Below are 22,772 nucleotides of genomic sequence, written 5' to 3'. Positions count from 1 at the left end.
CTTAATGCAACTTATAACAACGCAAGTTAATCACGTGAACATCTGAGAGACCACTGATCTCGATAAAGGTCTTCATCGACACAGTGATGTTTATGTAAGGGGTCAAAAGAAATCATATTATAGCATTTTAGACTTCTCACCATACTCACAAGGGAAAAAAAGTCAACCAGTTGGAGTTGATCTCTCTTAAAACCTCAACAGGTGGAAAACTACCAAGTGAATGTTTAGATGGTAAATTACACAAATGGAAGGGAGTAATCTGAAAAAACAAGTTCTGTCCTATGAGTTTCCTGTGTGTTTGTAGAGGGGAATGGGCAAATGACTAGAACCCTAAGCTTAACTTTTAAAAGATCTACAGTATTCAGCATTCACACATACGTTTCTTAACAAAAACTAGATAAATGCAAGAGTGGAGAAGAGTGTGACCAAAACGTGATCCAAATAACAAAAAACAACAGTGCCAATGAGACATACATTTTGCAACCATCAGAAGCATATACTTCCTTCAGATTTCGTATCCTCTGACCAAATGCAACAGATTTTCCAGTTTTATAATCTTGAACTAGGACCTGTCTCTCTGCATGGCCCTGAAATAGATGATTTTTTTAGGAAGGTGTCAAAACTATTATAAAAACTGAAGCATGTGAGCAAAAAAAAAACGGTGATTGACATCTACAAATAAACAAATTTGTGAAGTGTACATGGCGCATTACCTGATCCACTAATACATTTAGTATAGTAGGATTTTCCAAATGGATAACTGAAAGTACTGTCGGGTGTGGTGTTGAAAGAAGCAAATGATCTGGAATTTCAACCCTATTCAAAGATGGAAAAGAATTCATCTGAGACAACCAAAGATGAACAAAATAGAACACCTTATCGTCTTACCGTGGTTTTGTGAAGTCATATATAATAATTTGAAGATTCCGGTAGTTAGCTTCTTTCGCACATTCTCGTAAAACGAGTGAATCCTTATGACATGAGACAATGAAAGCATCTAATAACCTCCCTAATGCATAATCAATTGCAACGGACCAGCAGCCGCTTGCCAGTTGCTGCATCAAAGCAAACAACGCAAGGTAGCGAATCCAGTAGTGAACAGGTATAGTAATCAAAAGAGACAACAATCAAAGATAGTTATGGCATAGGAAAAAGTCTACTCCACCCCCTCAACTATGGGAAGTGGTCTACATAACCCCCTCAACTATGAAACCGTCTGTTTTACCCCCTGAACTTTTCAAAACCGTCTATTCTACCCCCTGGGCGGTTTTCAGCGGCGGCTATGCTACAGTAACAGCGGGTTGCTACAGTGCCGGTGCTTTGAATTTTCGTTTCTTTTATTTATTTTCGGTGAATTTTTAAAAAATCATAGTAAATCATAGAAAAATCATAAAATAAAAAATCTAATTTTATTGGACTCCATATGAGTAGATCTACACAGTGAATATATAATACGGTATGCTTTATTACAATTTTTTTTGTAGCCTTAGATTAATTGAAAAATCTAATTTTGTCAGTAATTAATTGGAATAATTCATAGCTGCAGCTTCTATGGTCCAATTGTGGTGAAATTTTTATGGTACGTTAATTATTGTATGCTTGAACTATAGTAAAAATTTCGTACTCATTGGACTATGTATAACTTAGTTATAGATAAATTTTAATTAATTACAGACAAAATTAGATTTTTCAATTAATCTAAAGCTAAAAAAAAATTGTACTAAAACATACCGTATTATATATTCACTGTGTAGATCTACTCATGTGGAGTCCAATAAAATTAGATTTTTCATTTTATGATTTTTCAAAAATTCATCGAAAATAAACAAAAAATTTAAAACACCGGTACTGTAGCAAACCCGTTGCTACTGTAGCAGACCCGCTGTTACTGTAGTAAACCACCGCTGAAAACCGCCCAGGGGGTAGAATAGACGGTTTTGGAAAGTTCAGGGGGTAAAACAGACGGTTTCATAGTTGAGAGAGTTATGTAGACCACCTCCCATAGTTGAGGGGTTGAAGTAGACATTTTCCTTATTGCATACCAAATGATGTCCTATTGGACCAATAGGAGAGCATTTTAACCTACTATTGTGTCTCTCTACTGATTTATAGAGGCTCTGAAGTCTATCTCCTCCAAAGGCTGTTAGCTGCAAAGGAGCATGACTAGCTGCTACAGTTAATTTATACAACCAAATAGCTGCTACCGAAAAAGTCAGAAAAACACAGAGCATAATCATAGTTGTGATTTTGATGTCTAATTGTGATTTTACCCCTGCTTCTGTCATCGTTGTGATTTTACCCCTGTTTTTTTTAAAACGAAGCTTAACTTTACCTCTACTTCGGGAACAGCAGGTAACGGTGTCAAATGGGCTCACTAAGGACAAGTTTGCCCATGCGAAATTGCCCCTACTTATCTGAATACATTGTGATTTTACCCCTGTTTTTTTTAAAAAAATTGACAACATCATTGCATAACTTGTTACATATGATTCCACACAGCATGCAAATATAGATAGATAATATCACATCAAATGAAAGTGTAGCAAAAGTATCCATACAGTACCAAGCCTCATCCAACATACAAGTCCAACAAAAGCGGTAGCTAATAGTGAGATATTACATGTTCAGTGTCATACATCACATTTATGCATCTATTCCTAACAATGCACCCAACCTCCCTCCTCTTCCTCTTCCTCTTCCTTCTTTTCCAGCCTCTTCTGTTCCAGGTCCTACACTTGCACTTCCCCTTCCCCTTCCCCTTGCACTTGCACTTCACATGAATGGAGAAAAATGGTTCAGTAAACAAGTTGACTAAATAAGCATGAGTAAAGAAGCAAAAAAAAATACAAATGAGCGTGACTCACATTTCTTGTGAAGATGATTCATTTTGAGAAGATGAGCGATTCCTCTTTTGACTAGCAGTTGGACCTCCTTGGCAATGCTTCGCTATATGGCCTAGTTCATTACATTTAGAACATGGTCTCCTTTTATTACTGGTGGTGGCCTCATCATAGGACTTGATCCTAGAATTTCTTGGTCTTCCTGATTTTTTTCTCAGTTTAGGCTTCTTAATTTTATAGCCCAAATCAACATGTGGCCAATTATCCTTGGATGTCATTGGATTGAAAGAACATGCATATGCCTTTTTTAACCGATCAACAGAGAAGTATTCATGAACAAAGTCATCCATTCGTACCTCTCTACTAATCTTAGACATGAAAGCTAAAGCATGTGTGTAGGGCTGTCCAGTTACTTGCCAAGCCCTACAAGTACATGTTTTTGTCCTAAGTTGATTGCGTACCTGAATTTGTTCACAGTTACTTCAGTTGTTCCAGCCCCACATATCAATACCTCATGGCCCTTGATACTCTTGGCTTTAGCATTTAGAGCATTGGTCACATCTGGAATGATTGTGCCTGACATTTTACTAGCAATCTTGGCTCTCAAAACAAATTTCTCAATGATCATTTGTCTTATCTTGTCATGCATATCGACAATTTGAAAATCCTTGGTTTTGGACACCCAACTGTTAAAGCTTTTAGAGAGGTTGTTGTTGATATAATCTACCTTGCATTCTTCCCCAAATTTGCTTCTACTCCACACAAATAGATGGTTGTCACCCAACCAGGATAGTGCACTAGGATCCTTCTCCTCTATGTTTCGCATGAAGTACTTAAACTTGTCATTTATGAAGCTCTTGGCAGCTGCCTACATATTCTTACCATAAAGCTCACCACTGTACCCATTCTTCTTCATGTTCTTCCACAAGTGCCTCATGCATTCTCTATGTTCCACTCCTGGGTACACATCATGTACAGCCACCTCAAGTCTTTTGCCCACATCTGTACTAATGACCAAGCCTGTAGGAGTACTAATAGCCTTCTTTAAGTTTGTCACAAACCAAGTCCAACTTTCCTTAGACTCGGTCTCAATCACACCATAAGCCACTGGAAATAAGCAGTTTTGACCATCCACTGCAACAGCTGCCACTAACTGACCCCTTCCCCATCCAGTCAAGTGTGTGGCATCCATGGCAATGTAAGGCCTACATCCTTGCAAGAACCATCAATGCATGGTTTAAGAGCAACAAAGAACCTACTGAAACACAAATCACCATTGTCATCTTCTTCAGTGTCTATGTCAACGATGCTGCCAGGTACTACTTTTAGAAGCTCAGCTTGATAAGTTGATAACAAGTTATAACTATCATTCCACTTCCCATATATGATGTCCATTGCCCTTAGCTTGCCTATGAAAACTATATCATATGGAACTTCTATCGAGTACTTCTTCTTAAGCCTATCTTGCAACTCCTTTGATCTCATTTCAGGGTCTTTCCGCAGTAAATCGACAACTCTTTCAGCTACCCATTTATTGGAGGCCATTGTTTCACCACAATTGTTGAATGAACCACAAGTATGTTTTGGACCACTAGTCTTAACCTGAAAAAAAAACAGGAAGAAAAGAACCATTTTATTAGTAAATTGCTGCACACTAATACTTCTTACTTGATGCTGAATGTTACAAAAAATTTGAAATGACCTTGCAGCTCTTGTCCTTTTTCACAATCTCAAAAGCATGATCATTCAAGATGGCATGATGTGTAACTGCAGACTTGCACTGATCCACGTCTGGGAACACCACATTTACATCAATACATGGATTATCAACATCATATGAGAAAGGTGGAGGGTCATATTCATCATCATCATCAACAACTTCACCATCGGGATTAAACTCAGGGTCAGAGCAATCATCACAAGAATCAGAGGATGCAGCCAAGTCACTATCATAGCTACTATCACTTGCTGCCACAAGTGAATCAATGTCAGAATATATGCCCTCCTCATCAACTCCTACACCCTCATCATGATGTGCGCCTTTTGCTTTGGATTTGGTGGCTCTCTTTTTTGTTTATGGATGTGGCTCTCTCAGCAGTGTTTGTCTCATTGGTGGACACTCTATTCCTTACAGAAGGGTGGCACCAACGTTTTGTTGGTGAATATCGCAATGGACCCTCAAAATCATTAATTTGGACATTAATGTACATCTTTCTCTTATCTTTATTGAGTTCAAACCACTCAAGCAACTGCTCATCAGTTTTAATCTCAATAGAAGGTCCTCTAGAAATTTTATCCAATGCATGCCAAACTTATGTACTGTTTTGAACCCCACATGTAGTGCTCAGCTATGAAATTAACTAGCTGCAGTAGGTCAAAGCTATGCATGTCAACAACTTGAGTAGGCAAGGTTCTACCCTGTCGCCATAATTTTGGTCCCCCGTCAGGCAAACTAAAAAATGACAGAACTCTAACAACAAGGCTCATATCCATGTGATTTGGCCTACAAATCACATCACCGAATACACAGTTAGCTAAATCGTTTTACAAACAGAAACTCATTCTTCCTACATATTGATACTAATTTTCCTACAGACCAAATCACATGAGCTCCAAATCTTACCTAGTCTCTTCACCAACGTCGCATAAATCCATCTCGCCAGGGTCGCTGCTCCTGTCCTTGCGTGGCGTAACGCCTGGAGACCTGCCCGCTCGGGGCGCCTGCCGCCCGACCATGCTGGGCCCTGTCTGCTCCCGCACCGCCTGGCCGCACAGGGCTCCTGGCCACCCGCAACACACGGCACCCCTGGCCGCCCGCGACGCGACGCGCCCCGCTCTGGCTGCTCGGGGCCACGCCCGTGCCCTCCTCACGCGGCGCTACGACCCGCCCAGTAGCTTCCGTGCCCTCGTTGCCCAGCCGCACCCGATAGGGTTTCAGAGAAGAACGGGAGAGACAGAGAGGATACGATAGAGAGAATGGGGAATTGGAGAAGGTATGATTGGATAAGGGGTATTATTGTCCTTTGGTCTTATTATGAAGGGTTTTGTTGTTTTTTAATTTTTTGTATTTCGGAAACAACTAACATAGTTAAAAGTAGGGATAAACTGAGCCTTAGTAGTTACAAAGCAGGGGTAAAATCACAACGATGACAAAAACAAGGGTAAAATCACAATTGTACATCAAAGTAAGGGCAAGAACACAATATTTCCCAAATATTTAATGCTTAATGAAGGCCCAGATATTACTTTATCATGTTGGCGGCAGCGTAGATCATCAATTTGACATTTCAGTTGATTGAACCTACGTCCATCTTCTATCTGCAAAGTATATGCAACAGAATATACAGTACAATACCACAAGGATCCAAGACAAAGAGGCTGAAAGCATAAACATAGCAGCACAGCCAAAATTTCATGCGGTGCAGATAATTGTGACTACTCAAATCATTCCCCTAAACCAAAACAATGTCACTCACTAGGGAGGAGTTATACTTTTGGGGTTTGGCCAGGGCTAGGGGCATCTCATTTTTCCTTGTCCTTGGCCCGCACAGCAGTTGGTAGGAGTCCTCTTTTCCCCTTGGTTAGGTCAAGGTTGATCAATGCTTTCTTTTTTTTACGAAGGGTTGTTCAATGTTTTCAAGAGTGTGCATGTAACCAAACACCTAATTGTGTACATGTGCGTGTGTTTGTCAAGGCTCTTGCCCCTTTTTCTGCTTAATAACACTCCTTCCATCTAATTTTGATAAGCGCACAAGGGTATAAAAAAGTTTCTGAAATCAATTGTCCTATAGGAGATGCAGGATTGCAGGCGCCCATTGTGCCTCAAGTGAGATGGACAATGCTTTGATTTTGCTCGGAGATTGAATGCACTGTGACCCAACCACTCCATCTGCCCTGGGGTCCAAGCTGAATAAATCCCAAGTCGTTGAGTAGCATGGATCACTCAGAACATTGCCATGCTACCGTAGTACCGTGCGGGAGTTGGCAAGCCCAGAGCAACAGTTTTGAGACGCGTGGCGATGGCCAAGTGTGCTGGGCACTGAAGCGACGATGCGCCGTACTACAATGCCAATTAGTAATCTCCTTGGTCAGAGTCTAGAGCTTAGGCGCCAACTAAAAGCAGATGGAGTATAATGATATACAACTCTCCATGGGAAAAAATTATATGGTGCAGATAGTTGTGACTATTCAAATCATTCTCTGACTGATGGTTTGATATATTTCCCTCTATATGCCATATTGCCATATCGTTTTCAGCTTAAATGAGATTTGACTTAGGTCTTGGTTCTCTTTTATATTGCCATCAAGTATTATGGTTGCTTTCTAAACCTTTTTGTTTCAAACACGCAGGAGAGTTGCGTATCATCATTATATTAAGAAGAAGAGTCTAGATGACTCATAGAACCCCTTAAAAGGGCATGAGCAGCTTTCTAAACCTCAATAGCTATTTTTTTTTGTAATCAACTTAGAACCCTAAAGCTCCAATTGTGGATCACTTCACTCCTTTAATGCTTTTTTTTCCTCGAGCTGGCAGGAGAACTATGTATCATTATATTAAAGAAGAATTACAAGGGTAAGGACCCTTACAACAAGCACCGAAGAACAACGGGCATTGTCCGTTGGCAACAGAGACACATCAATGTAGTTCGAGAAAAAACAGAGACAAATCAATGTCACTGTTAAGTTGGCTAGTACGCTTCCTGAGATGGTGCTCAACATGACACAGTTGTGCAGAAAGCTGGTTTTCTTGTGGTACATTTGAGAATCATAAAAAAAACTGCAATGAATAAGCCACTCTTGGCAGACCTAGTTTGGAAGGCAAAAAATTATAAATACCTCTTTTCCGATGTCACCGATGTTTTTAATAATGCCCTGTAGTTCTTCGGATAATTTCCTTTCTTCCTCATTTAACCTGGATGACACAAAGCAGAATCAAACATCCAATAAGCAAACCTGGTGTCACCCAAAGCAAAAGTAATTAGGAGGAAAAACTACCTTGTAGCATTTAATTGGGCAGAGTTTATCTCCTGCTGTAATTCCTGTATGCTATCCTCAACTTGAGATACTTCAGCCTTCGATTTCATATAGAAAGGATTCAAATGAGATAGAATAATGGGAAGTTCCAAAAGAAAACTGAAGGTTCCAAAGCCAAATAAATTAGGGTGTACCCAGTGCAGAGAGCTCCCGCTCTATGCAGGGTCTAGGGAAGGGTGTCAGTGGCAAGCCTTACCCTCGCCTGTGCAATGCGAGGAGACCGCGACTCGAACCCGGGACCTTCCAGTCACAGGCGGTAAGACTCTACCGCTTGCACCAGGCCCGACAAAAAAAAACCAAAAGGGATGTAACACATTAGTGCTGACTGCTGGAGTATATCAAATCAAATATATTAATGAAAGCCTAAAAATTCAAATCCCAATAAGGGGTATATGCCAGCGTAGGATATACAGCTGTGGTTCAGGCCCACCAACCAAGCATATTACATCCAATAATGAATATCTTGGGAATGTAACTGACAGATCCCACCTAATATATGTCCAGGGTTTCCTAATCAGCACTAGAGCAGGGGCAACACAAAACAGAGCATGATACGAAATCAAGGTGGGGCCAACACAACGGGCGGGCAAGTGTAGGATGTCAACTGATCAATGCGTAGGAGGTAACAGCCAGTGGACGCAAGCATGAGAATATGTGAGGACTAACGTGAGGTTGAAGATGGTATGGACCATGTTGGATTAATGAGCTGCCGCAGCTTGCTACTCGCCGATGACAAGCTTTGGCAGGCTTCTTGAATGCAGAGCCTTCCAATGAATGCCTCCTTAACTAAGATGGTGTCAACCATTCTGCCATTGATGCCTAATGCGATAACACAGTAATTAGAGCTTAATTGTCCTTTGATTTTATACTGAGCTGAAAAGGCTTTAGACCACATAGGCCGCTGTGTCCTGATGTATTGTTTGATTGTGCTCTTCTGGCATTAGCATGTTGGTGCCTTGTGCTCCTTGAATATGTGACTGAAATAGAGGGAAATTCATTTCCCTTAACTACTTCATCTTCCCCGGATCGGACCTGCTCTTCCCCGTCCAGTAATCCTGCTAGTTCTAGCCACAAATCCATCCAGGAACTTTGAGTACCTGCCATATCATCTCATGCAGCATTACCTGGTGCTAAGGAGTCGTTTTGCATCAAGAGGAGTGGGAGGTTTTGGCCTTAATTATGCTCCGCCAGGGCCTATGTGCATGCATTTACCACCTTCAGTGCCATTACACCATACAGCTGGATGCCTGCATTGATGGCCACACCTTGACAATGTTGCTCAACCCGAGTCCATGCAGAACCACATCACTGGCAATCATGTGGCTGTAGCAGCAATGAGATAAACTTAGGTGCCCCTCTTGGCAGCTTAAACCTCATCACTATTGTCTAATCAGTTAACGAATTTGAGGCATCTTCTCATTTAACTGTTGCTATATACTAGTTTGCATGGGTGCCTAGCCATGAGCTGTCTGTAACTGAGTACAGTGAGTTGTCCAAGGAAATCATGGAATATAATATGTAAAATTATGAAAAAAAATATTCCATAAGAAATTGATCAACAGAAAAGAGACATGATATCTGGGCGCAGGCACCCTTCACTAGTAGAGAACAGACCTTTGATCCTCAGCCAAAATGGGCTCTAGTCCCGGAATTTTTTGCCCCCGGGACTAGAAATACCTTTAGTCCCGGTTGGTGGCTCCAACCGGGACTAAAGGTTCCTGCTCAACGGCTACTGCGCCAGACAGAGGTGGCAGGGACCTTTAGTCCCGGTTGGAGCCACCAACCGGGACTAAAGGTATACTTTTACTCCCGGTTGGTGGCTCCAACCGGGAGTAAAGGTCTACTCCCGGGCCGTGGCTGCGCCCGGGGTTGGAAAGTTACCTTTAGTCCCGATTGGATCTATCAACCGGGACTAAATGTTCTCCCTTTATAAATCGGCCGTCTCCTCCTTCCTCCCCGAGCCCGAGCTCAGCACATTTTGAAGCTCACTGCAGTAGTGTTCTTGCTTCCTCCCTCCCTCCATTGTTCCTCCATCCATTCTTCGATTCCTCCGTCGATTCTTCAGTTGTAAAGGTTACCAATCTCATACTCTCATTTTTTACCATTTTCTTATACCATTTTATTCACTATATATATTTATGGTTCTTTATTGTGGTTTTTTTTTCATTTGTAAGCAATTTGAGCTCAAAATCACTTTAAGCTTGCATATTTACATGAAAGAAGGTTAAAGTATATATAAATATAAAGTTAGAAAATAGTTAGAAAATTATAGCAAATCCTTACTAGTTGAACTTGCGGACCGTGTTCAGGTCGGCGAGGATGTTCTCTGCCGAGCGGTAACGGACGTCAAGGAGGAGCTTTGATTCTACGAGGGAGAGCAATAACGGTCGTGGAAGACCGTGTTCCCTTCCTCGTAGAATCGGAGCTCTTCCTTGACCAAGTACGGTGCCGTCCGGTGGAGAAATCCTCGCCGAGCTGATCACGTAAGCAAGGTCAACTAGTACGGATGGTTATTTATTCACATGTCCCGATATCGTCGTACTAGTCTGTCAATCACCGTACCTAAACGTAGTATATATAAATAAAAACTTAGAAAATAGTTAGAAAATTATAGAAAATCCGTACTAGTTGAACTTGCGGACCGTGTTCAGCTCGGCAAGCATGTTCTCTGTCGAGCGGTAACGGACATCAAGGAGGAGCTTTGATTCTACGAGGGAGAGCGACAACGGTCGTGGGAGACCGTGTTCCCTTCCTCATAGAATCGGAGCTCTTCCTTGACCAAGTACGGTGCTGTCCGGTGGAGAAATGCTCGCCGAGATGATCACGTAAGCAAGGTCAACTAGTACGGATGGTTATTTATTCACACGTCCCGATATCGTCGTAGTAGTCTGTTATGTGTGTACATTCCCATTCTTCTGTTAATTTGCTGAAATATCATATGAATTACTTACCTGCCGCAGTAAAAGACGAGAACACAATGACCATTAAAAATATCATTGTTTAGAGATCTAGATAATTTTATAGTTTGTTAATTTTATTTGTTTATAAAAGAAGAAATTTATAGTGTATTAAAAAATGAGTATAGAGAGTAGATGGCAACTGCTTCCGGGTCCTCGGCCTCTCATGGGTTTCCAAAGCGACTTAGGCCGGGCCTTCCTCTCATTCCATGCGGCAAGTGTCGTGATGAGATGAAGATTGTGATGGAGTACCGAGTGAAGAAGGAGGGTCCCAACAAGGATCGTATCTTCTACAAGTGTCCGGATCGCAATATGAGTTATTTTATCGTATTTAATGATTATGGTTAGTTTATACCTATTTTCATGATGGTTGTGATTAAAGTTCTAGTTTTTTGTTTTAATTTCAGTGGGATGGCAGTGGACGATGTTCAGGCTTCTACTGGGAGGAAGAGTATGTTGAACTCGTGCAAAAATATCTTGCACAACAGGCAGATACGGCGGCTAATGAGGCAGTGATCCAGCCGAAGAAGCCCAAAGATGTTGCACAATCGGGGGATCTGTCTGTTTTAGTTGAGATTGGTCGCGAAATCCTTGTGCTCCTGAAATGTATTTTAGCTTTAGTTCTTTTAGTGGTAGTTGGGATTGTCTACATTGTAGCGATGCTTTCATAAATTTGTATCTTTTGTGGTGGCACGCATGTTGTATAAATAATTAATTATGATCTAGGTTTTAATATGATATTTATGTCATGTAATGCAGATGAGCCGTCATTGGATGTATAATGCTGATCGCCGCTCACAAGAGTTCATTGACGGCGTGCATTCTTTATTACGTGCGGCCGAGACAAACAAACGCGACGGTTTCATGTGCTGCCCATGTGCCATATGTAAGAATACGGTGGAATATCCTTGCTCAAGGACTCTTCATTCACACTTGTTCAAGTCGGGTTTCATGCCAAACTATATTTGTTGGACAAAGCACGGAGAAACCGGTGTTGTAATGGAAGAAGATGAAGAAGAACAATGGGACGACAATGATATTATTCCTGATGGTGCGTGCTTCAATGATACTGCAATGGGAGAAGCTGAAGAAGAGGTAGCCACAGAAGATGAGCCGGCTGATGATCTTTGTCAGGTCATTCGTGATGCACAAAGAGAATGTGAAAGTAAAAAGGAGAAGATCAAGTTCGAGCGGATGCTAGAAGATCACAAGAAATTGTTGTACCCAACTTGTGATGCAGGGCAGAAAAAGTTGGGAACCACACTAGAATTGCTGCAATGGAAGGCAAAGAATGGTGTATCTGACAAGGGATTTGGAGAGTTACTAAAAATCCAAAAGAAGATGCTTCCGAAGTACAATGAATTGCCCGCCACTACCTACGAAGCAAAACAAGTTGTCTGTCCTATGGGGCTAGAAATAGAGAAGATACATGCATGTCCTAATGACTGCATCCTATACCGTGGCAAAGAGTACGAGAAATTGGATGCATGCCCGATATGCCATGCGTCGCGGTATAAGATCAGGCGAGATGACCCTGGTGATGTTGAGGGCGAACGTCCACGTAAGAAAATCCCTGCCAAGGTTATGTGGTATGCTCCTATAATACCACGCTTGAAACGTCTGTTCAGAAACAAAGAACATGCAAAATTGTTACGATGGCACAAAGAAGACCGTAAGGTAGACAATATGTTGAGACACCCTGCTGATGGGTCCCAGTGGAGAGCATATATTGGTACGGATGATGATTATTTCAATAAAGCGCACTACACAGTTCTACAGAACTCCTCTTTGGTAGATCCGTATATTGAGACACACAAGGATCTCTTACGATCCGAGTTTACAGGCAAGACTGAAGCTTGGATTACGCATAAGCACATGGAAACTTTCGGCGGTTGGTTGCGAAAAAAATGTCAAGGTGATGAGAGCATCCATGAGCAACTGTATTTATTGGCTATGCAACCATCATGGCATATCGTCACATACAAAGGGTACGAGATAAATGGGAACATATTCTATACAGTAGCCCAAGATAAAAGGAGTACCAACCAAAATAGTGGTGTCCGCATAGATGCCACAGACCCGAATGGGAATAAGCAGACATATTATGGACGCATAGATGAAATATGGGAACTAGAATATGCACCTACTTTGAAGATCCCATTGTTCAAGTGCCAATGGGTCAAGGTGACCGGAGGCGGAGTAACAGTAGACAACGAGTATGGAATGACAACAGTAGACCTTAGTAATATTGGGTACAAAGACGAACCATTCGTCCTTGCCAAGGATGTGAATCAGGTGTTCTATGTCAATGATATGTCTACCAAACCAAAAAGAGGGAAAAACGATAATGACTCAACCAAAGAGCCAAAGCGCCACATAGTTCTTTCAGGGAAAAGAGTCATCGTGGGAATTGAGGACAAGTCGGACATGTCAGAAGAATATGAAAAGGATGACCGAATTCCGCCCTTCAAAGTGAACAAAGACCCTAGCATCTTGGTAAATGATGAGGACACTCCATGGTTACGAAGCGATCATAACCAAGGGACATACGTAAAGAAGAAGTTCACTGCTGTGCCCACTTGATGATATAGTGATTTAATATAGTGTGTGTTTGAGATATTATGTAATAATTGTGAATTCAGATGTTTATTATGTCATATTTCAAATTAAATCAATGTTTGATTTGGTGGGATTTCTCTCTCAAAAAGGTAAATTAGGATACTGAGTGATGAAAAATTAAAATATTAACGTTAAAATGATGTGAAAACAAATTTCCTGTCCAAAACCAATAATTTTAATAATTTTAATTAAACACTACATTTTTGCATTAACGAAATAATAAATATTAGTTACATTATGTTTTATAATTCTAACAAAAAATAAAAAAAGTTAGGTTATCGATTTTTCCTATGTGCAATAAACAAAAATAAAATTCATATTTTTAACAAAATAATTTTATGCCTTTTATTTAATTTACTATGTATTTAATAAAAACTATTGCATTTCTATTGTATTTAACAAGACTATTGCTTAAAACAGGCGGGAAACGAAACTGCAGGCCACCTTTACTCCCGGGTGGGAAGCCCACCCGGGAGTAAAGGTGGGCTGCAGTTTCGTGGCCCGCCAAAAAAAGCCTTTACTCCCGGTGCGTGTTACCAACCGGGAGTAAAGGTATACCTTTACTCCCGGTTGGTAACACGCACCGGGAGTAAAGGCACCTTTACTCCCGGTTGGTAATACGCACCGGGAGTAAAGGGTTTTTACTCCCGGTTGGTGGCTGGCACCGGGAGTAATTCTCCTGTGCTATATAACCTCCAGCGCCTGGCAGATCGATCTGCTCGTCTTCTTCCTCGTCGAACACCGCCGCCCTCTTCTTCGACCTCGCGCCGCGTCCGTTCGCCTTCCGTGACACCGGCGCCGCCGTCTTCTTCCTCGTGCGGCCTCCACCGCGCGCGCCCGTGCCATTCCTCCGCGCTTGCCCGTGGCCCTCCACCGCGCCCTCCTCCGCGCCCGAGGCCCTCCACCGCGCGTTGCCCCACCGCGCCGGCCCGAGGCCCTCCAGTACGTACACTGCCGAGCTTCGAGGTGATATATTCGTCGATCTCTTTGTACATTCGTCCGAGCCCTCCACTGCCGAGTTATAGATCACGTCGAAAACTACAACTTTGGTGTAAGCCATGTCAACGGTCGAGGTCGATTGAAAATTCCAAATTTTGAATCACAAAATCTATAGAAACTAAAAATGAATATTTGGAACTCTAAATGATTTTAAATAAAAACATATCTTAAGGCAAGTTTTGAATATTTGGAACTCTAAATGACAAGTATAATTAAGGATCACCAATGAAATTACTTTAGAAATTAATTAGATCGATGTAAATCCATGGCTTGTATAATAAACACGCTATATATTATTTGGAAACAACGCTACGAACCATCCGCTAATGATCCAGCCCATCAACCGCCATATATTCATCACTATATGATATGCCATTATTTCAAGATGCAGTTTCAATAGAAGAATTTTTTCTATCTTCATAGATCAATGTTTGTTAACGAAATTTTATCCAAATATATTCATGTAGGGTCTTTTTTTTTGAAGGATTTGTTGTAGGATATATAATGGTCAAATAGGAACTCAATTTTGATACCCAGTTTATAAACTAAGCGTTTTTTAGTTTATCAAAAATATCACATGTTTCTTCATTTGTGAACTTTGAATATACAGATATAATATATTAATGTTGCTAAAGTAATATGAGCATTACATATTTTTTTCCGGGAAGACTATCTTCAAACTTTATATCATAGCATCAGAGATCGCCTGTAGAAGAAGAAAATAAATTCTTATCATTTCGGAAATAGTAATGGTTATATGAGCAATAAGACACGTATACTTACATTTCATAATGGCTTATACTTATATTATTAACATAGAATTTTCTCATATGATGAATGACTACATGGTTGATCACATGGTACATAGGATCACAACATCACGCACCGACACCGCCCCGGCCCGCCTCACGTCGTCGTCGTCGTCAGCACGCCGGCCCGCCTCACGTCATCGTCGTCAGCACACCGGCCACCGCGCCGACACGTATATATACGTCATTTGTATTCATATGCATTTCGTCCATGCGTTTCTATGTATACGGCGGAGCACCGCCGCCCTCGTTCACCCATGTGTACAGACATATATACGGCGGAGTGGAGCACCGCCACTCTTGTCACACCGCCCTTTCTCGTGCCCTAATTCGCCCTAGTACCGACGTAGTTCGTCCTAGTGTGGCGAATTGCGTCCGTGATCGAGGGGCAAGATTTAATAATGCATATTGTTTGTAGATTTTACGCATGTAATAAGCAAAGATTTGACGTACTATATATTGGTTTTGTTTTTTGAAGCTAGATGGCCGACCCGAGAAATATGGATGAGGAGGAGTTGATGATGAATTTGATCAACACTGGCACTCAAGTTGCCGGCGATGATGGTGCTAAAAATAACGTGCAAGAGGATGTAGATGACGGGAGTCAGTACTTAGCTCTTGAACAAAATGAGCAACAACATATTGGCCAAGTATATATTTTTTATTATTAGCTATATATATATATTATCATATGTCTTATGTGTGCTCATGACATTAAAAATAATGTTTATGTTTTGTAGCCCTCTGGATCGACATCAACAACTACAACGAAGAGTAAAAATGTTCGAGGTCCCAAAAAGCCATTGGAGGGTCGCTTCATCATCTCGGAGTTCAATGTGGATACAGGAGAACCGGGGGGGCCGAATAAAATGAAATTTGTGCACCACTGTGGTTACCTTGTACGGGACCGGCTCCCGATTAGTACCCGTGAATGGAAGAAGAAGACCAATGCTCCTCATATCAGTTTTGTCTCCGATCGTGACAAGGCGTTAATTTGGAATGATGTCTTGGTACATTTCACGCTCCAAACAGATGATTATGATGATATAATAGATGGTGATGAATTGAAGGAGCGAGTTAGGGATTGGGCAATGAAGAAGATGGCCACCCAGTTTCAGACTTGGAAGAAACACCTATACACGACGTATGTCAAGAAGAACATAGCACCAGATTTTACTGTCCCAGGCCCGATCTCAAAGCAGAGGCCCTATTGGGATGAGTTTGTACAGTACAAGACTTCAGAAGAGGGTGTGAGTCGGGTGATAAAGAACCAACGTAATGCCCAACAGAAGACATACCACCATACCTTGGGATCAGGTGGCTACCCGACTGCCATTAAGAAGTGGAACAAAATGGAAGCAGACCTTCTTGCCAAGGGTATCAGACCAGAATCACTCGAGTGGGGAGAACATGCAAAGAATTGGTTTTTCGCTCATGGGGGAACACTAGACCAGGAGACAGGGAAGTGCATTTATGGCACAAGACTGCAAGAAGCAGCAGAAAGATTGTTTTATGCTCAGAGAGCTACTGCTAGTGGTGCGTTCAGGCCCAACAGAGAGAAGGATGAGCTGACATACGTCATCGGGACTATTGAACATGGTGGCCGAACTAGAGGCAAAGGAAGTGTCTCATGGGAGCATGGATTCCCTCAGGACAGACCTTCCTACAGAAGTCGCCAGAGAAAGAAGGAAGAAGAGGCACACCGGCTCCAGAGGTTGGAGGAAGCGGTGCGTGAAGCACAGGAGCGGGAAAAAAACCTTGAAGCGAGAATGCAGGAGGAAATCAAAAGGCAAGTGCAAATAGCAGTGAGTGCAAGCAAGCAGGCATCAGAGCCAGGAATCAACATTAGCCAATCTGTTCAGTTGAAAAGCAGCTGCGCTTCCACGGAGATACCAAATCAAGGGGACACAGGACTGCGCTTCCCTATGGATGACGTCACTGAACCTTGTACAACGTGTGAGCTACACATTCCGAAGGAGAATTCCACAATCAAGGTGGCTATCGGTCTTGTTAATCCTATCGACCGAACCAAGACACCAAGGATTCATGGGAATATAATCCAAGAAGGATATGCCACCATCTCGGTAGATAAAGCTGAAAAAGGTTTTAGTGATTTGCCTCTTGACATTCCTGGAGGTGATGGCGAGAAGACTCTAGGAGAAGCGGAGAAGACATTCATTCTATGGCGCAAGCGCTACATCATCATTCCAGGGATGTCGGCTCCACCTCCTTCTGAACTACCTCACCATAGGTACGTGCGGATGAAAACACTACATCATTAATTTGTATTGGCTTAAATAATTAACAATCTGCTCATAATAATATGTCATTCCTTTTTTTGTAGCAGATCCTCCCCCAACCTAAATCCAATTGTTCAATCGCCAGATCATCATAGTGCTCTGTACGATGACATTGTGTTGGAAGACGAGGCTGCATCCACACCCTCTCCAAGGAGGTCTCCAACGCCACAGCCGCCACCTCCAAGGAGGTCTCCAACGCCGCTGCCAACACCTCCAAGGAGGTCTCCAACGCCGCTGCCAACACCTCCAAGGAGGTCTCCAACGCCTCCCCCGCCCCCGCCTACCAAGAAGCCTAGCAAGAGGCCAGCCCCTCAAACGAAGAATCAGTCCCCGCCTGCAAAGAAAGCCACCGTGAAACCAAGGGCTATTCCCAAAATAATATCTGAAGAGAAGGAAGAAGGAACTGATGCATATAAAAAAGACATGTCTAGATTCTATGACAAACTTAAAATGAATCAAGAAGCAAGGAGAAACCCGGAGAAACCGTACTTCTTCGTAGCTCCGGATATTTTAAGAAAAAAGGTGACTTCTTACCAGCATCAACAGCGGGAATCTCGTAAGCCGTCCAAATCAACGTTATCAGACTATGACCGCACTCTCACCAAGTCAATTGAGGCGGCACAGAAAAAGAAGCGGGCAGGGAAAGGAGTTGCCCAACTCGGACAACAAGCGCACCAATCAATCCCCCCGCTAGTTGTTGGTAATGAATATGGTTCGAATTTAGGATTAATGCATCAGGCAAACATACCTCCGGATGTCGATTTGGATCACCTTGGTGAATTTCTTGATGAGACTGGTCTCGACCTTTACCAGATGTTTGGTGATGGAAAAATTGAGAGTGCGGCGGAGGTTGATATTTGGAAGAAAAAATTTGTACTAGGCCAGAGTCTATACAACCCTCAAGCCTTATCTGATCTGGGGACGCAAATGTACCTGCTAAACAAGTGGTACATGCAGGCGTCTACCAGTGGAGACTTCTGCGTTGGTGTCAGAATTAGAGACGAACATTGGTTCCGTGGCGATGATGTTATGTATGTTGACTTTGCAGAATTTCATCAACTATGCCACCTTACCTCTCTGGACAAAGTTATCATTAGCTGCTATTGCCTGTAAGTAATAATTCTTTCGATCTATTATTAAACTCATCATATGTGTGCATATGCATATAAATTATCCTAACAAGTACTATATATATGCAGATTTACAATGACAGAGCTCAGAAAGGAAGGCTGCAATGAAATTGGTTTTGTTGATCCCCATATAGTATTCAAAGACCCAATTACTCCAATGACTAATTGGAAGTCTGAGTCAGAGAGTAACATCATGAACTTCTTAGTGAACCAACGCCACAAGAAGGATATACTCTTTCCCTATAACTTCAAGTGAGTGTTAATCATGTCGATCATAGCCTTAATGGCTCATATGTTGATTCTAGTTAATTAATGAGTGTTATGCGTTATATCCTATAAACACATGCAGCAATCACTGGATATTGATGGACATCGATCTGGTGAAAAGTCACTTGATAATCTATGACTCGATGAGAAAACCACAACAAGACTACCAAGATATGATAGATATTATCCAGAGGTAATTTCGGGATCTCTAGCAACTATATATACACACAAACATGATGATTAACTATATCTGATGACGTGGCAAATTTTTTATTGGGCAGTGTTTGGAAAACCTTTATTGAGAAGCAACACATGGAAAAATGCAAAGCGCCACTGAATGTAATCCCATTGAAAGTAAGTCCCCTGAATCGCATCATCTTTATTAATTAAACATATAGCTTTCACCGGATCACCAGATTGGATGACAAATCTTTTTCTCGTAAAGTGGTGTCTGAGGCAGGAACAGGGGAACAACTACTGTGGTTACTATGTTTGCAAGTTTATCAAGGTGCTCTCCCAAAGAACTCCTACAGAGAGACTCAAAGTACGTTAAAAATACACTATATATTCATTTAATTATTATTATTGATTGTGTTACTATGTCTTTATATATATATATGTACATATATTAATTTATTTTCCTTTAATTCAAACCTGTAGACTCGATGGTTGGAGGAAAAGGTCATACGGCAAGACCAAATCAAAGCAATTCAAGAGTCTATAGCCGGATTTTTTAATGAGCAGGTCATCGATTCCAAGGGCGAGTTCTACTTCGACCCAACACTGCCATTGAAGCCAAGCTAGAGGATGAGAAGAAACTTGTTATGTCACAACAACTATAATGCAATCTTTTGTAATATATGCACATGAAATAATATAATGTAAAATACACATATGCATGCATGCATGTAAATATATATATGATGCATGCATATATATATATATATATATATATATATATATATATATATATATATATATATATATATATATATTTCTATGCTTGAATTGTGTGATTTAATACGTTCATTGTGCTTGAACCGAAACATACTATATGCGCATATAAATGTATAATTAGCAGCGTACAATACGACTTCGAAAACCTATTTTGAAAAGAAAACAAAAAAATGAAAAGAAAAGAAAAAAGAAAAAAACCTTTAGTCCCGGTTCGTATTACCAACCGGGACTAAAGGTGCCGGCCATCGTGGCATGTCAGGAGGCACCTTTAGTCCCGGTTGGTGTTACCCACCGGGACTAAAGGTCCTCCTTTAGTCCCGGTTCCTGACCCGGGACTAAAGGACCCCCCTTTAGTCCCGGATGCTTGCTCCCGGGTGGGGAACCGGGACTAGAGGGGGTTCCCCACCGGGAGTAAAGCTCGGTTCTCTACCAGTGCTTGATCTTGTAAGTTAATTGTTTATGGGAATGTGTGATGCACCATCCTTAGTTCGAATTTTCAATAAAGAAACAAATTGTGTAAGATATGGGTGCATGTGCACCTTAACTTTTTTTCCACTTATTTTCAAGATATAAGGCCAAGATCTGAACCAAGACAATCAAGGTCATGTGTCGCTGGATCTATTAATGGACGATTGTGCACAACTCAAAGAGTTGATTAATTCCATACCCAACTACAACCAATCATGTTGGCAACTAGCCGTTTTACTTTTCTAAAAGAAAAGTGTCAAATACACTGGTGGTTCTCAAACTTGTCCTAAGGTGTCATCTAGGTCCATGAACTTGCATATTGGCATATTGCACAAGCGCATCCCTAAACTTGCTAAGCTATGTCACCTAGGTCCATGAACTTACAGACTTTTAGAAGCATGTCCCTCATCTTATTAAATGGTGTCAGCTAGGTCCAAAGTGTTAGACATATGAGCAATTATTGGTTTATTTTAATCCAATTTAGATACACTACGTTGAACAGCAGTGTCCACTTGCATAACTATCACAACTATAACAAATGAAGAAGTGGATCACTTTTTATGGACTCGCTCAGAACGATCTTCATGGCCTAACAGAAAAGGATTACAATTGGGTTGGTAAATCGATAGTCATACTTTCAATAACGGACAAATTCAACATGGGCTAATTCTTACGCTACTAGTCCCACTCAGGTATACATCTCTATGTTAGAGATGTCTTTTTTCCAAAAATAGATTAAAATAAATACATAGTTTCTCATATGTCTAACAATGTGGACCTGGATGACACTATTTAGTAAGATCAGGGATGCACTTATACATTCTGCGGTTCATGGACCTAGATGACACAGATTAGCATGTTTAGGGTTTGCACTTGTGCAATCTGCAAGTTCATGGACCTAGATGGCACCCAACAAATTTAAGGACCGCCAGTGTATTTTACTCAAAAGAAAAATAAATTTAGAAGAAAAAGATTCACCTGAGTTTGTTGCATATGCTGCAGCTCAAATTCATGAACTTGCTCCTCTAGCTGTCTCAAACGGGCGTTCATTTTATTCAACACTTGTCCTCCACGAGCATGCTCTTTCTCAAGATTCATCTTCAGTTTCACAGCCTGCAACGGAACATTAATATTAAGAAGACAGCTAACAAAGTAATGGCGCAATCATATCTAATACCTAATAGGAACAAATACAATTTAAATTTTCAGGAAATTTGTCACACAAATAAGACAATTTTCACATAATTTGCAACATGTAATTCTAATTTACTTCAATGTGTAACCTATTGAATTTCTTAAATGATGCATTTATCATAGAAGATGTGGATGCTCATATAAGCACATTCAGATGGCAAAAGTAAGGAGGCAAGTGATTGCCTGCAAGTGATAGATGTGAACAATATCATATGACTAGTGGTAAAACGTGGCAACTATCCATGACCTAAAAGTAAAGCTTAGATCATAATTCACACCAAAATGAGAAGTATAACCAGTAAACTGAAACATGTGAAGTATAGGTACTTGCAGTGTAGTGCAATTTCATATTTCATATTCATATATGGCCAGGAACATGCATACAATATACATCTATTATGAAAACCACATGCAATAGCACCAAGGTTGTTATTTACGATTCATGATGTGTTTAAGTAATTGTTGTAAAACATCAGAAACAATGTATACAGCGATACTGAAAGCTACTTAAGCCAACAACATACCTCGCAAATGACATGATCCATTTTTTCCTTCATCCTCCTTGCTTCCTGTGTCTTCTCCAAAAAAGATCTAAAATTTTCTTTCTTCAACATAAATTCTTTCATCAGTTCCTCTATAATGGCCTACAAAAAAAGGGGCGTACCCAGTGCAGAGAGCTCCCGCTCTGTGAGGGGTCTGGGCAAGGGTGTCAGTGGCAGGCCTTACCCTCACCTGTGCAATGCGAGAAGACCGCGACTCGAACCCGGTATAATGGCCTACAAGATAAGGAAAAATCAACTCAGTTAACAAACCATTTCAACATTTCAGACCTGGCACACCTGAACTATTAATTTAGCACACAAACTGCATGACTGCAACATCCTCAGGGAGTAGGGAAAATTGTAACATAAACTACTGGAAGGAATGAAACTTGAACCATGGCAACTCCATTTCTACAGGTTAGTTTGTAAATGAATAAATAATGACTTCAAACTGTCATGAAATAACCAACTGGAAATGTTTTAAACAAATTCAGAAGATCAATGTTCATAGCCATTACGAACTTTGGTATTATACCCTGCATTGCAATATAGAAGCTCTACTTAGCTTACCAAAATTTCTACATAGCTTAGATTGAAGTCCACTCCATTCATTATTACAAATATCATACATGTCGGGTTCATAAACCCGAGGTCCC

General features: G+C 41.1%; 1 protein-coding gene across 1 annotated transcript in view; it reads right to left on the bottom strand.

Moving 5' to 3' along the window:
* LOC136543931 (structural maintenance of chromosomes protein 6B-like) overlaps positions 1-22,631 on the bottom strand; it is a 39,039-nt gene extending 16,408 nt beyond the window's left edge. The window contains exons 1-11 of the mRNA XM_066536244.1: positions 22,583-22,631; positions 22,307-22,350; positions 22,099-22,218; positions 21,359-21,493; positions 7,836-7,912; positions 7,677-7,752; positions 6,087-6,158; positions 2,043-2,147; positions 889-1,055; positions 714-816; positions 475-587 (exon numbers count right to left, since the gene is read on the bottom strand). Of these exons, the coding sequence (XP_066392341.1) occupies positions 475-587; positions 714-816; positions 889-1,055; positions 2,043-2,147; positions 6,087-6,158; positions 7,677-7,752; positions 7,836-7,912; positions 21,359-21,493; positions 22,099-22,218; positions 22,307-22,350; positions 22,583-22,631 (1,061 nt within the window). The remainder of the gene's footprint in view (positions 1-474; positions 588-713; positions 817-888; positions 1,056-2,042; positions 2,148-6,086; positions 6,159-7,676; positions 7,753-7,835; positions 7,913-21,358; positions 21,494-22,098; positions 22,219-22,306; positions 22,351-22,582) is intronic.
* Positions 22,632-22,772: the final 141 nt, after the last annotated feature.

This window comes from Miscanthus floridulus, chromosome 3, assembly GCF_019320115.1.
Source record: "Miscanthus floridulus cultivar M001 chromosome 3, ASM1932011v1, whole genome shotgun sequence".
Taxonomy (NCBI): domain Eukaryota; kingdom Viridiplantae; phylum Streptophyta; class Magnoliopsida; order Poales; family Poaceae; genus Miscanthus; species Miscanthus floridulus.
The sequence above is the reverse complement of the archived record's forward strand: the minus strand, read 5'-3'. Positions and strand labels throughout refer to the sequence as shown.